This window comes from Berghia stephanieae, chromosome 11 (assembly GCF_034508935.2).
Source record: "Berghia stephanieae isolate SIO BIC M18660-M18661 chromosome 11, UCSD_Bste_1.3, whole genome shotgun sequence".
In the NCBI taxonomy this organism is placed as follows: domain Eukaryota; kingdom Metazoa; phylum Mollusca; class Gastropoda; order Nudibranchia; family Aeolidiidae; genus Berghia; species Berghia stephanieae.
In genome coordinates, this window is record NC_088370.1 from 8,957,777 (window position 1) to 8,970,276 (window position 12,500).

Sequence of the window (12,500 nt, forward strand, 5' to 3'; positions counted from 1 at the left end):
CGCATAAGAGTGTATAAGATCGAAGTGACTATTCTCACCCCCCGGATGCTAGTCTTCATGTCTTCATAACAACTGTTGTATGTTTAATCCAAAGGTTGTAATGCAGTAATTTGTTAAGTTTCTTGTCACAAGTTGCACAATTAAAAAAAAAAAATCAATCAAATCCAAATCGCAAAAAGCCGGCGACGTTTTTTTCGGTAATCCAATCGGCCGGGGGGGGGGGGGGGGGGGGGGGGGGGGGGGTGAGAATAGAGGCAGCCGTATAAGATATTCTGGTAAGGAGAAAACAGAACTCGGACAAATATGCTATGGAATAAACACTTAGATAACCACACCTCTCGGACATTTGTCATAATCTGAACAATGACAGTGGTTGGTAAACATAGCAAACTACTCAGGTTTTTATTTCTGACGATATGTGTTTAAGTAAAACACCCACTGTTCTACTGTTCGATCAAAAGAACCAATAGAGAAAACTATGTGTAAATTTAAACGTTTATAAATAGTTCGAAGATGACGTCACTAAGGTCTTTGTTATTGTTCTTTGCCATCCGCGTTTATGAGTAATGCTCAATGAACTGTATTAACCTGACTATAAACGTTCATGAATACACACAGTGTTGTGTGTTGGTCCGTATACTTCCGGATGGCAATGTTTTGAGCTTCTTAGCCAAGCGCATACTATCTATAATCTGATCGTGGAAATCGTGTGATAACTAGTCACTTATCTGGCGGTATAAAAACAATAATAATGATTTGAGAACGGCCGATATCATTGTTGCCATCGTTATGTTATAGATAGTATGCGCTTGACTAAGAAGCTCATAACATTGCCATCCGGAAGTATAACGGATCAACACACAAAACTGTGTGTATCCATGAACGTTTATAATCTGGTTTATACAGTTCAGTGAGCATTACTCATAAACGCGGATGGCAAAAAACAATAACAAAGACCTGATTGACGTCATCTTCGAACTATAAATTGCCTGGTACTGAAATCCAAAAAGACTGGCAGTTTGACGTCATTATTTGGTTTTTGCACCGTCTAGTGAGTTGTCGTTAGTAGAGCTCATGGAAACAAGTTATTTCATTGGTTGAACTATTGAATACAACTCACGATTTGTTTTCTTTTGTGGCAAAAGACTGGCATTTTGACCTCATGTTTTGGTCAGTATCAGGCTATAACTTTACGAAGGCCACGGTATCAGGCTATAGATAGTTCGAAGATGACGTCACTCAGGTCTTTGTTATTGTTTTTTGCCATCCGAGTTTATGAGTAATGCTCACTGAACTGTATTAACCTGACTATAAACGTTCATGGATACACACAGTGTTGTGTGTTGGTCCGTTATACTTCCGGATGGCAATGTTATGAGCTTCTTAACCAAGCGCATACTATCTATAACTTTACGAAGGCCACGCTGATACTGACCAAAAAATGATGTCAAAATGCCAGGGATGAGACGTTAGCGTGGTGTTATCTACATACTAAAAACTTGTCCTATCAGTTCCTGCAAGAAGATCTTTTTGTCTTTGTAATACTCTTCAACAGTCATAACGTCACTTCCTTCCTAATGACGCATGTTAACTTAGTAACACTGGCTCTAAACTATCGGAACAATGGCGGACGCCCTATGAAAATTTCTCCGGCGAGCATAAAAGCGTATCCAGAGTGGAAAAAAACCCATAAATTTGATCATGTTTTGACTTTTACACATTCTGATTACAAGACATATGAAAAGTTCTAGCGAGCATGAAGAATAAAAAGTAATGATTTTCTTTGTTTAGAACCAAGATGGGCGCCGTTGCCGTGCGACGTGACATCAGACTATTGAATCCAATTGTATCTGAATACATGCAAACGCATTCCTTTTTTAATCACATGTAATGTTCTTCCCACAATCTCTCTCTCTCTCTCTCTCTCTCTCTCTCTCTCTCTCTCTCTCTCTCTCTCTCTCTCTCTACTTTCTTTCTTTCTTTTCAAAACCCATCAACATTCAATTATGAATTATGAGAATTTCATATGAAACATGCAAACGAATTCCTTATTTAGTCAGATGTAATATTCATCCACCCCTCTCTCTCTCTCTCTCTCTCTCTCTCTCTCTCTCTCTCTCTCTCTCTCTCTCTCTCTCTCTCTCTCTCTCTCTCTCTCTCTCTACTTTCTTTCTTTCTTTTCAAAACCCATCAACATTCAAATATGAATTATGAGAATTTCATAGGGAATACTCAAGGACTGCTACAGTTTCATAAGGCTACAGTAACTAACTGCACAATGAATGGTTTACCAAAAAGACTAGTAAGTTCTATTTCATACAACACAAGCCATCGGTACAGATTACGTTTCGGACAACAGGTAGAACAGTCGGCGATGTGGTCTAGTGGTATGACACTCGCTTTCGGATCGGAAGGTCCCGGGTTCGAGCCTCGCTCGGCGCATAGTTGAGTCCTTGGAAACGCTCTTTACTCACATTCTCTCACCGCACTCAGTTGTAAAATGAGTACCTGGCCGTTAACAGCATTGTCTTTGTCTGAAAAATTGTAATATCGCCTAACAGGCGGCATGTCCCGCCCTACATGTTAAATGTTGATGTTGACCTGGACACCTTGTAAAGCGCTTTGAGCACATTTAGTGGATATTGCGCTATATAAAAAGCTCATTTTTTAAAACAGTCGCGGGTGTTTTTAGCCCAGCATTTAATTTAACCTTATCGAGCAGGTAATTTGTGTGCATGTAGTGCCTTACTCAAGGACACAACAGTGCAGTTAGAACATGCTCCCATTGTCACCATGCGGTCAATAACGAAACGTCAATAGCTTGACACAATACTGCATCATAACGATTGATGATTATCATGATGATGGTGACGATAATGATGATGGTTATGATGATGATGATGATGATGATGATGATGATGATGATGAAGCTGCTGCTGATGATGGTGATGATGACGATGGTGATGATGATGATGATGATGATGATGATGATGATAATGATGATGATGATAATGACGATGATGATGATGATGATGATGATGATGATGATGATGATGATGATAATGACGATGATGATGATGATGATGATGATGATGACGATGATGATGATGATGATGATGATGGTGATTATTATTATTATTATAATGATGATGGTGATGATGATGATGATGATGATGATGATGATGAAGATGATGATGATGATGATGATGATGATGATGATGATGATGATGATTATGATGATGATGAGGATTATTATAATCATGATGATGATGATGATGATGATGATGATGATGATGATGATGATGACGACGACGATGGTGATGATGATGATGGTGATGATGATGATGATGGTGATGATGATGATGATGATTATGATGATGATGATGATGATGATGATGATGATGATGATGATGATGATGATGATGATGATTATGATGATGATGATGATGATGATGATGATGATGATGATGATGATGATGATTATGATGATGATGATGATGATGATGATGATGATGATGATGATGATGATGATGATGATGATGATTATGATGATGATGGTGATGATGATGATGATGATGATGATGATGATGGTGATGATGGTGACGATAATCATAGCGTTCTAATACAATCTTATAGATAGTATGCAGATGACGTCACTCAGGCCTTTGTTATTGTTTTTGCCATCCGCGTTTGTGAGTTGTTCTCACTAAACTGTATTAACCAGACTATAAACGTTCATGGTTACACAGAGTTTGTGTGTTGGTCCGTTATACTTCCGGATGGCAATGTTGTGAACTCCTTGGCCAAGCGCATTCTATCTATAGGTATGCCGACTCCTTAGTGTCATCTAAAAGTAGTAATCCTTTTAGAGCCAATCGGTCCATGGAGCTGGAGTTTATCCCGGTTTCTATAGCGTGAATGAAACGAACAATAACAAGTGCTTGATACCCTTTTGATAAGATGTTAGTCTATCGCAAAGTACTTTCCGCCAGATATAACAGACCCAGCTACCCAATCACTGCTGGGTGGACTGGGAAGTCAGGAAAAAAAAATTCGACTGCACGCGGTATCGACCTCGGTCCATTTGCGTGTGAAGTGAGTGCTCTACCAACTGAACTATCTTGACCCACCCCCAACTATCATCAAGTCTGACCAAAATAGGCTATAGATAGTATGCGCTTGGCTAAGAAGCTCATAACATTGCCATTTGGAAGTATAACGGACCAACACACAAAACTGTGTGTATCCATGAACGTTTATAGTCAGGTTAATACATTTCAGTGAGCATTACTCATAAACGCGGATGGCAAAAAACAATAACAAAGCCCTAGTGCCGTCATCTCCGTACTATCTATAGAACACGTAAAATGATTATTGTAGTGTTATTTTTGGAAAAAAAATAATTAGGGGGAGGGGGAAAGGAGCATTGTCTGTATCATTCATCTTAACTACGCCACTACCACATCATCTCATTCATCTGTGGTGTTTCATTCATCCTGTTTTGTTGATAAAGGGGAAACCCGAAACGTTCATTTGATCTGTTTTTGTAATTAAATTGAAGCTTACATTCAATTTCACATTATTATTTCTTTGTGTCAACACCTGTTGCCGACATTTAATCCAGCTGTATTCTACGAGTCTGTTTGTCTGTCCGTCTGCCGCTATTTATCTGTGTTGTTGATTATACTTGCTAAATCAGATACACAAAAATATATTTTTATAGAATTATGCATGATAGAAATCCCTCAAAATTAGCAAAATTGAATAAGATTGACGATAAAACAATTTGGATAGTTCGTGAATCGAAAGTTTAGCAAAAGGAAAACATCCGGTTTGATGCTAAAAATAATCACCAATGGGAATCCAAGCATGACTTAAATCAACCTCGGGGTCGCCTGGTTTTGAATGTTTACACAATAGGAATGAACGAATTATTTCGTGGCTTATTAAAATTTTCCAATCATAAAAAGCTTGTATCTCAACTGATACTGATCTCTCAGAGTGGTTCTATAGCATGAATTATAGGCTTTTTCATATTTTACATGTAATTTTCAAGCTTTCTACCCTAATTTGCCCGCTTCAAGGGTTTTTTGGACCTAATTGGATTCAATAGTCTGATGTCACGTCGCCCAGCAACGGCGGCCATCGTGGTTCTAAACAAAGAAATTCGGTACTTTTTATTCTTCATGTTGGCTAGAACTTTTCATATGGCTTGTGATCAGACTGTGTAAAAGTTAAAACACAATCAAATTTATAATGTTGTTTTTTACCCTCTGGAAACGCTTTTATAGTTGTCGGAGAAATATTTCATTAGGGCGTCCGCCATTGTTCCGATAGTTCCTAGTTACTAAGTTACCATGCGTCATTCCAAGGGAAGTGACGTCATGACTGCTGAAGCGTATTCACACTACTATAACAGCTTTAAAAAAAAAGAAAGAACAAAACACCAAACATTGAATGTATCGGGCTCAAATCCCTTCTTCATCCGACTAAGAATAAAATTTGGTTTCATTCGTTTCCATCACCACATAACCACCAACACCACCACCATACAACCCCTACCACAAACCGCCACTATCGTCAACACCATACAACCACTACCACCGTCATCATCATCATCATCATCGTCATCACAACAACTACCTCCACCGCCACAACAACAATCGCCACCATCCCCACCACCAACACCATCATCACAACTAACCAACAACAGTACCACCACCAACTTCACCACCACTACTACAACCATCACCATAACCACCACCATCATCCCCACCAACACAACCACCACCACAATCATCATTTCATCATCATCATCATCGTCATCATACTTTTCTCTCCCACGAATTCTCTCATTTCCGAAAATTAATAGAAAATTCATGACTTCACACAAAATACCGAATTTGAAATTGTGATCATCATAGTTATCTGCCCTTGCTTTAGTCACGAGTTGCCAAGGGCAACGGACTCGATGCTTTCCGCTCTACATCGACTGATCGGAAATATCTTTTGAATTCTTATGTATGAATAGTGTCGAATTCCAGTCACCTGGGACACACACACACACACATATATATATATATATATATATATATATATATATATATTATATATATATATATATATATATATATATATATATATATAATATTCCCCCCTTCTCTCTCTCTCTCTCTCTCTCTATCTATCTATCTATCTATCTATCTCTCTCTTTCTCTCCCTTTCTCTCTCTCTACTATTCTCTCTCTCTCTCTCTACTCTCTTCTCTCTCTTTGTCTCTCTCTCTCTCTTTGTCTCTCTCTCCCTCTCTCTCTTTACTCTCTCCCCCTCTCTCTCTTCCTCTCTCTCTCTTTCTCTCCCTCTCTCTATCTACTCTCTCTCCCTCTCTCTACTCTCTCTCGCTCTCTCCCCCGTTCTATAATCTCTCTCTACCCTTCTCCCTCTCTCTCTACTCTCTTCTCTCTGTGTCTGTCTTTCTCTCTCTCTCTCTCTCGCTCCCTCTCTCTCTCTCCCTCTCTCTCTCGCTCTCTCCGTCTCTCTCTCTCTACTCTCTCTACTCTCTTCTCTCTCTGTCTCCCTTTCTCTCTCTCTACTATATCTCTCCATCTCTCTCTCTCTCTCTCTCTCTCTCTCTCTCTCTCTCACCCGCCCACATACAAATAAATAGCCCAGAAAAACCGCAAATGCCACACATACCTCCGATCACAAAAACACACACAGACATTCACACAAACACACACTCACAATACATACACACACATACACACATTCATACAACCTCACAAAAACACATAACATACACCAATACATACTTCCTCCAACACTTCCGGATGGCAATATTGTGAGCCTCTTAGCCAACGCATTCTATCTATAGATAGTATGCGCTTGGCTAAGAAGCCATTCGGAAGTATAACGGACCAACACACATATACCCTCCCCCACCCAACACAAACACACATACACATTCACTCCTCATACTCACACATATGCCCTCACCCCCCCCCCCCCAACACAAACACACAGACACATTTTACTCCTCATACTCACACATATACCCCCCACCCCCCAACACAAACACACATACACATTTATTCCTCATACTTACACATATCCCCCCCCCCCCCCCAACACAAACACACAGACACATTCACTCCTCATACTCACACATATACCCCCCCCCCCCAACACAAACACACAGACACATTCACTCCTCATACTCACACATATACCCCCCCCCCACCCCCAACACAAACACACAGACACATTATTCCTCATACGCACATATATACCCCCCACCCCAACCCCCCACCCCCAACACAAACACACAGACACATTTACTCCTCATACTCACACCCCCCCCCCCCCTCACACACACACACACAGAAACACACACACAGAAACACACACAAACATATAATCACATGACATTTCATCAGACATTTCAATAAGAATGAGTCTGTCCTTTCCCCACGGCCTAATTGTGCCCGGGTTTGAAAGAGAGATTGGATAATTTGCATACCGAGGTTGTTTTTCTTTTCTTCTTGTTTTTTCTTTGTTTGGATTTTTGTTTTTGTTTTGTTTTTGTTTTGTTTTCTTCTTTTTTTATTTTTATTATTTTGTTTTGTTTTGTTTTATTTTGATTTTTGTGTATATTATTTTGATTTGGTTTATTGTTTGGTCTTGAAAATCTATCCCTCTTCCCCCCCCCCCCCCCACCTCTCTCTCTCTCTCTTTCTCTCTCTCTCTCTATCCATCTATCTATTGATCTCTCTCTATCAACCTATCTATCGATCTATTTCTCTATCTATCTATTTATCTATCTATCGCTCTCTCTCTCTATTTATCTATCTATGTATCTATCTATCTATCAATCTATCTATTTATCTATCTGTCTATCTATCTATCTATCTATTTATCTATCTATCTCTCTCTCTCTATCTCTCTTTCTCTCTCCGTCCCTCTCTCTCTCTCGCACCTCTTCTTCCCTCTGTGGCTTCGTGGTCTCTCCTCGATACTACAATGGCAGCGAATCTGCTTCGGCACGCTCACCACACCAGTGGGGTCTTGGTTGTGGTCAAGAGCCCGAAACCACAGAGCATCTAGTGCGTTGTGGCGAAACTTCCGGGCGGAGCCATCGTTAAATTATAGCCGGACACTGACCAACAAATGACGCCAAAAGACAAATCTTTGGCCACAAAATAAAACAATTGTAAGGGAATGAGATTAGCGGAAGAGTAGCGTCCTTGATTGGACGTCACCGACGGAAAGTTATTTGTAAATAAACCAACTACAAGTCAAGCGCTCCAAATGCAAAATTTATTGTTCATATTTTTGTACAAAAATGCATATCATAATCAACGTAGATCTTTCCTTTAGTTTTCTCCATTATGAAATGTTAACAAAATATGATGTAGACTACATGTTTAAAATAAAAGATGTTGGTAAATAATACAATACGATGATCAAACCTCTGAAGTAGCGTTTTCGTGAATCGGTCGATCAAAGCTCTGATGTCGACATCAGAGTTTCGCGCCCGGCGTATTCACGACGATCAATCCTCCGATGTCACTTCCCAGGTTTGAACAACGGGTTTTGAGATAAAAGAGAGCTTCTACTTATTCGCGAACCTCTGATCTAAATACGTTTCTTAATACTTTGTATTGCATGGCCTGAGTTGTACCCAGGTGTAAAATGAGTATCAGGCCGTTAACAGCACTGTCTCTGTTGGGAAAATAATAATATCTCTTTACAGGCACCATGTTCCGACCTACTTGTTAGTTATCGCTGCTGGCCAGGGACCCTTTGCAAAGTGCCCTGACCGCGTTTACTGGATATTGCGCTATATAAATGCTCAATGTTATTTTTTTATTTATTTTTTTTTAGTTTTGTTGTTTTTTGTTTGTTTGTTTGTTTGTTTTTGTTTGTTTAGCTTTTTCTTTTTCTTTAAAAAAATAAATCAAAAGATCTTTGTTGTTTGTTGGACAGGATGGGTAGGGGTTTAAATGGTGGTATGATATCAGGTGGACATGTCATAGGGATGATCATCTTGAGACTAAAGAATAAGGGGGCGCGCTTATCTCTGAAGTTGACATCAGAGGTTAGATCAGCGGATTGGCAAAAACGCTACCTCAGTGGTTTGATCAACGGGCCATTGATATATATATATATATATATATATATATATATATATATATATATATATATATATATATATATATATATATATATATATATATACATATATATATATACATATATATATATATATATATGTATATAATATATCTCTCTCTATTGAAATATTGATTTTGTAGTTAAAAATTGACGTAACGTAGGTCTTTCTCATTAGGGATTGTTTTGTATTGTAATAGCTTTTTTTTTAATCGACGTGTACATATATGCAGGTCTGACATCCGACTCCGCTTATAGGGAATGAGATTTCAAAATAGATTTAAGAGTAGCGCCCCTTTGTTGGAAGTCGCGTCTTGACAACCGACAGACGCTATCGCCATTATTAGTACCAATCATTAGCGGGAAGTTCAGTAAGTTTAGGAAGGGTTTTCTCATCATATTGTATTATTTATCAACATCTTTTATTCTGATTTTGCCTCGTTTTTTGAGATTTCTATTACAACAAGGAGCCCATAAGGGATTGGGTTATCAGACCTGCAAATAAGTGCACGTCGGTAATGGCCTTTTAATCGACGTTTACATAAATGTAGTTCTGACATTCGAACCGAATCATGGGCCTAGTTTGACACTGTTGTAGTGGACAATATTTAACGTCAATTATTACATATTTCCATTACAACAATGAGTCCATACAGAATTGAGTTATCAGACCTGCAAATAAGTGCACGTCGCTTTTACCACAAGAGTAATATTTATTGTTGATAAAATTCATGTTTTCTTTCTTTCACAGATTGTCACAACAAAGAACCTTGAACTCACCAAAACCTTGAACTTAGCATAACCACGAATACAACACAATGGCAACCCACGCACAACTAAAGGATTGCTTTCTCACCTGTTTTCTTCTTGTCATTTTCACAACAAGCAATATCAGCGCCTCGAAGACGGACAACGATGAATCGCCTATAACAGCAGCAATCCACGAAAATGAGCCCGAAATTAAGAGCGCAATAATTGATGACATAATGAATACAAAATCAAATCCATCCCACGCACAAACTGATGACGTCATAAGAGATCTTCAATCAGCTGAAAACGACCATCTCGGAAATGGCGAGAATTTGTCGAAAGAAAAGGATAATGACATTTTTGAATATAGACAAGATGGAAAATTTTACGAGTGTGTTGAAGAATACGATTTCGAATACTGTCAAGTTTTGGTAAACGGACCCCCTGAGGAAAACAAAGAGATTGAGAATGTGAAAAGTGGGGATCAGAATGAAGGCAAACACAACTCCCAAAAACGACATTTGCAATTCAGCAAGAGAAGACTTAGGTTTGTTAAAAGGGACTCAACTGGAAGCAATGATGAAGATGATGATTACTTGGTCGAAACACGTAGGCTGAGGTTTATAAAGCGAGAAAACAATGGTGACGATTCTTCCCCTGAAAAACGTAGACTACGATTCATAAAGAGAGAAAACAATGAAGACATTTCTTCTCCTGAAAAACGTAGACTACGATTCATAAAGAGAACAAACAATGAAGACATTTCTTCACCTGAAAAACGTAGATTGAGATTCATAAAGAGAGAAAACAATGAAGACATTTCTTTACCTGAAAAACGTAGACTACGATTCATAAAGAGAGAAAACAATGAAGACATTACTTCCCCTAAAAAACGTAGACTACGATTCATAAAGAGAGAAAACAATGAAGACATTTCTTCACCCGAAAAACGTAGACTACGATTCATAAAGAGAACAAACAATGAAGACATTTCTTTACCTGAAAAACGTAGACTACGATTCATAAAGAGAGAAAACAATGAAGAAATTTCTTCCCCTGAAAAACGTAGACTACGATTCATAAAGAGAGAAAACAATGATGACATTGCTTCACCTGAAAAACGTAGACTACGATTCATTAAGAGAGAAAACAATGAAGACATTTCATCACCTGAAAAACGTAGACTACGATTCATTAAGAGAGAAAACAATGAAGACGATTTTTCTCCTGAAAAGCGAAGACTTCGATTTATAAAAAGAGACAACTCGGATACAACAGATTTACCCAAATTAGATCGTTCTGGATCCAGTGAAAAAATAAAAAACGACGAGATTTTTCTAACCAAAGAACGCAATCGTCATTTTTTAAAGAAAAGCAATGAGGAAAGCAAAGATTCATCTCCAGAAAAACTCCAAACAGAATCATCAGAGGACAACAAACAGGAATATTATGAAAACCCCGGGAAACGCAGACTTCGATTCATCAAAAGAAGCCCCTCCTCTAATCAGTTTATGTCAATTCCAAGAGACTTTGGCCTTATTTACACGCCTTACACCTCTTACCCCGGAGTCGATGGGGGAAGAAACAAATTCAGAAGATACTCCCCCTTTTTTGTGGGAGATTACAATGCTATTCCGACCGGACGTTTTGATTTTAACAGAGATAAGGCATTTCCATCTACAAGGACGTTAGCTCTGTTTAAGAGAGATAACCCAGGTCACGCGAACGACGACGATTCTCACAATATCCAGAGGCGATCCGTTGCACCCATCGTTTCTATTTTAGATGACTATATTGACAATGTGAACTCTCAGCCCGCAGCTCCTTCGAAGAGATATGTATCTGTTGGAAATCAACAGTATTTGGTGGGGCAACAACTTGCCGACGAGCTCAAAAGAAGACGGATGGAACGGTTTTTACAGGCGGGAAAGAAACGATCCCTTCCCGTTGCTCTTTTCGATGATGATGACAATTTGTCAACAGAAAAGAGATATCTGTCCGTTGCCAACCAACAGAATTTGATTGGGAGGAGGCTTGAAAGCGAGCTTAAGCAGCGACAACTACAAAGATTTCTGCAAGCTGGAAAGAAACGATCCTCTCCCATGACTCCTGTCGTATCAGATTTTTTTGGCAATTTGCCCCCAGAAAAGAGATCTCTGTCCGTTGCCAACCAACAGAATTTGCTTGGGAGGATGCTTGCAAGCAAGCTTAAGCAGCGACAACTACAAAGATTTCTGCAAGCTGGAAAGAAACGAACTGTACCGAGTAGTTACGGATTCGCGGACTATACCCCAAATAATTTGGCCTTTGAACTTCCTCAGACGAAAAGGCAGTATGTATCAGTTGCAAACCAACAAAGTTTAGTTGGAAGAAAATTAGCAAGCGAACTTGAGAGAAGATTGGCAAAAGATTTTGTGAGTGCTGGGAAGTAAGATCTTTACGTTAGGAGTAAGAGCTCGAAAAGTAATGACGTCATTAAAGAGTCAAAGTTAAAATTGGGTGTTGTTTATTTTTGGTGTGATCTACTAAAATATTAATATGTCTGCAGCTGGAATGGGAGCGATCGATATTCATGTTTT

The 12,500-nt window shown here is 39.0% G+C and overlaps 1 protein-coding gene across 1 annotated transcript in view; it reads left to right on the forward strand.

Annotated features, from left to right (window-relative positions):
* LOC144956673 (uncharacterized) overlaps window positions 1–12,416 on the forward strand; it is a 16,005-nt gene extending 3,589 nt beyond the window's left edge. Inside the window, exon 2 of the mRNA XM_078887324.1 lies at window positions 9,923–12,416. Coding sequence (XP_078743450.1) covers window positions 9,990–12,353 — 2,364 coding nt within the window. The 5' untranslated portion in view covers window positions 9,923–9,989 and the 3' untranslated portion in view covers window positions 12,354–12,416. The remainder of the gene's footprint in view (window positions 1–9,922) is intronic.
* Window positions 12,417–12,500: the final 84 nt, after the last annotated feature.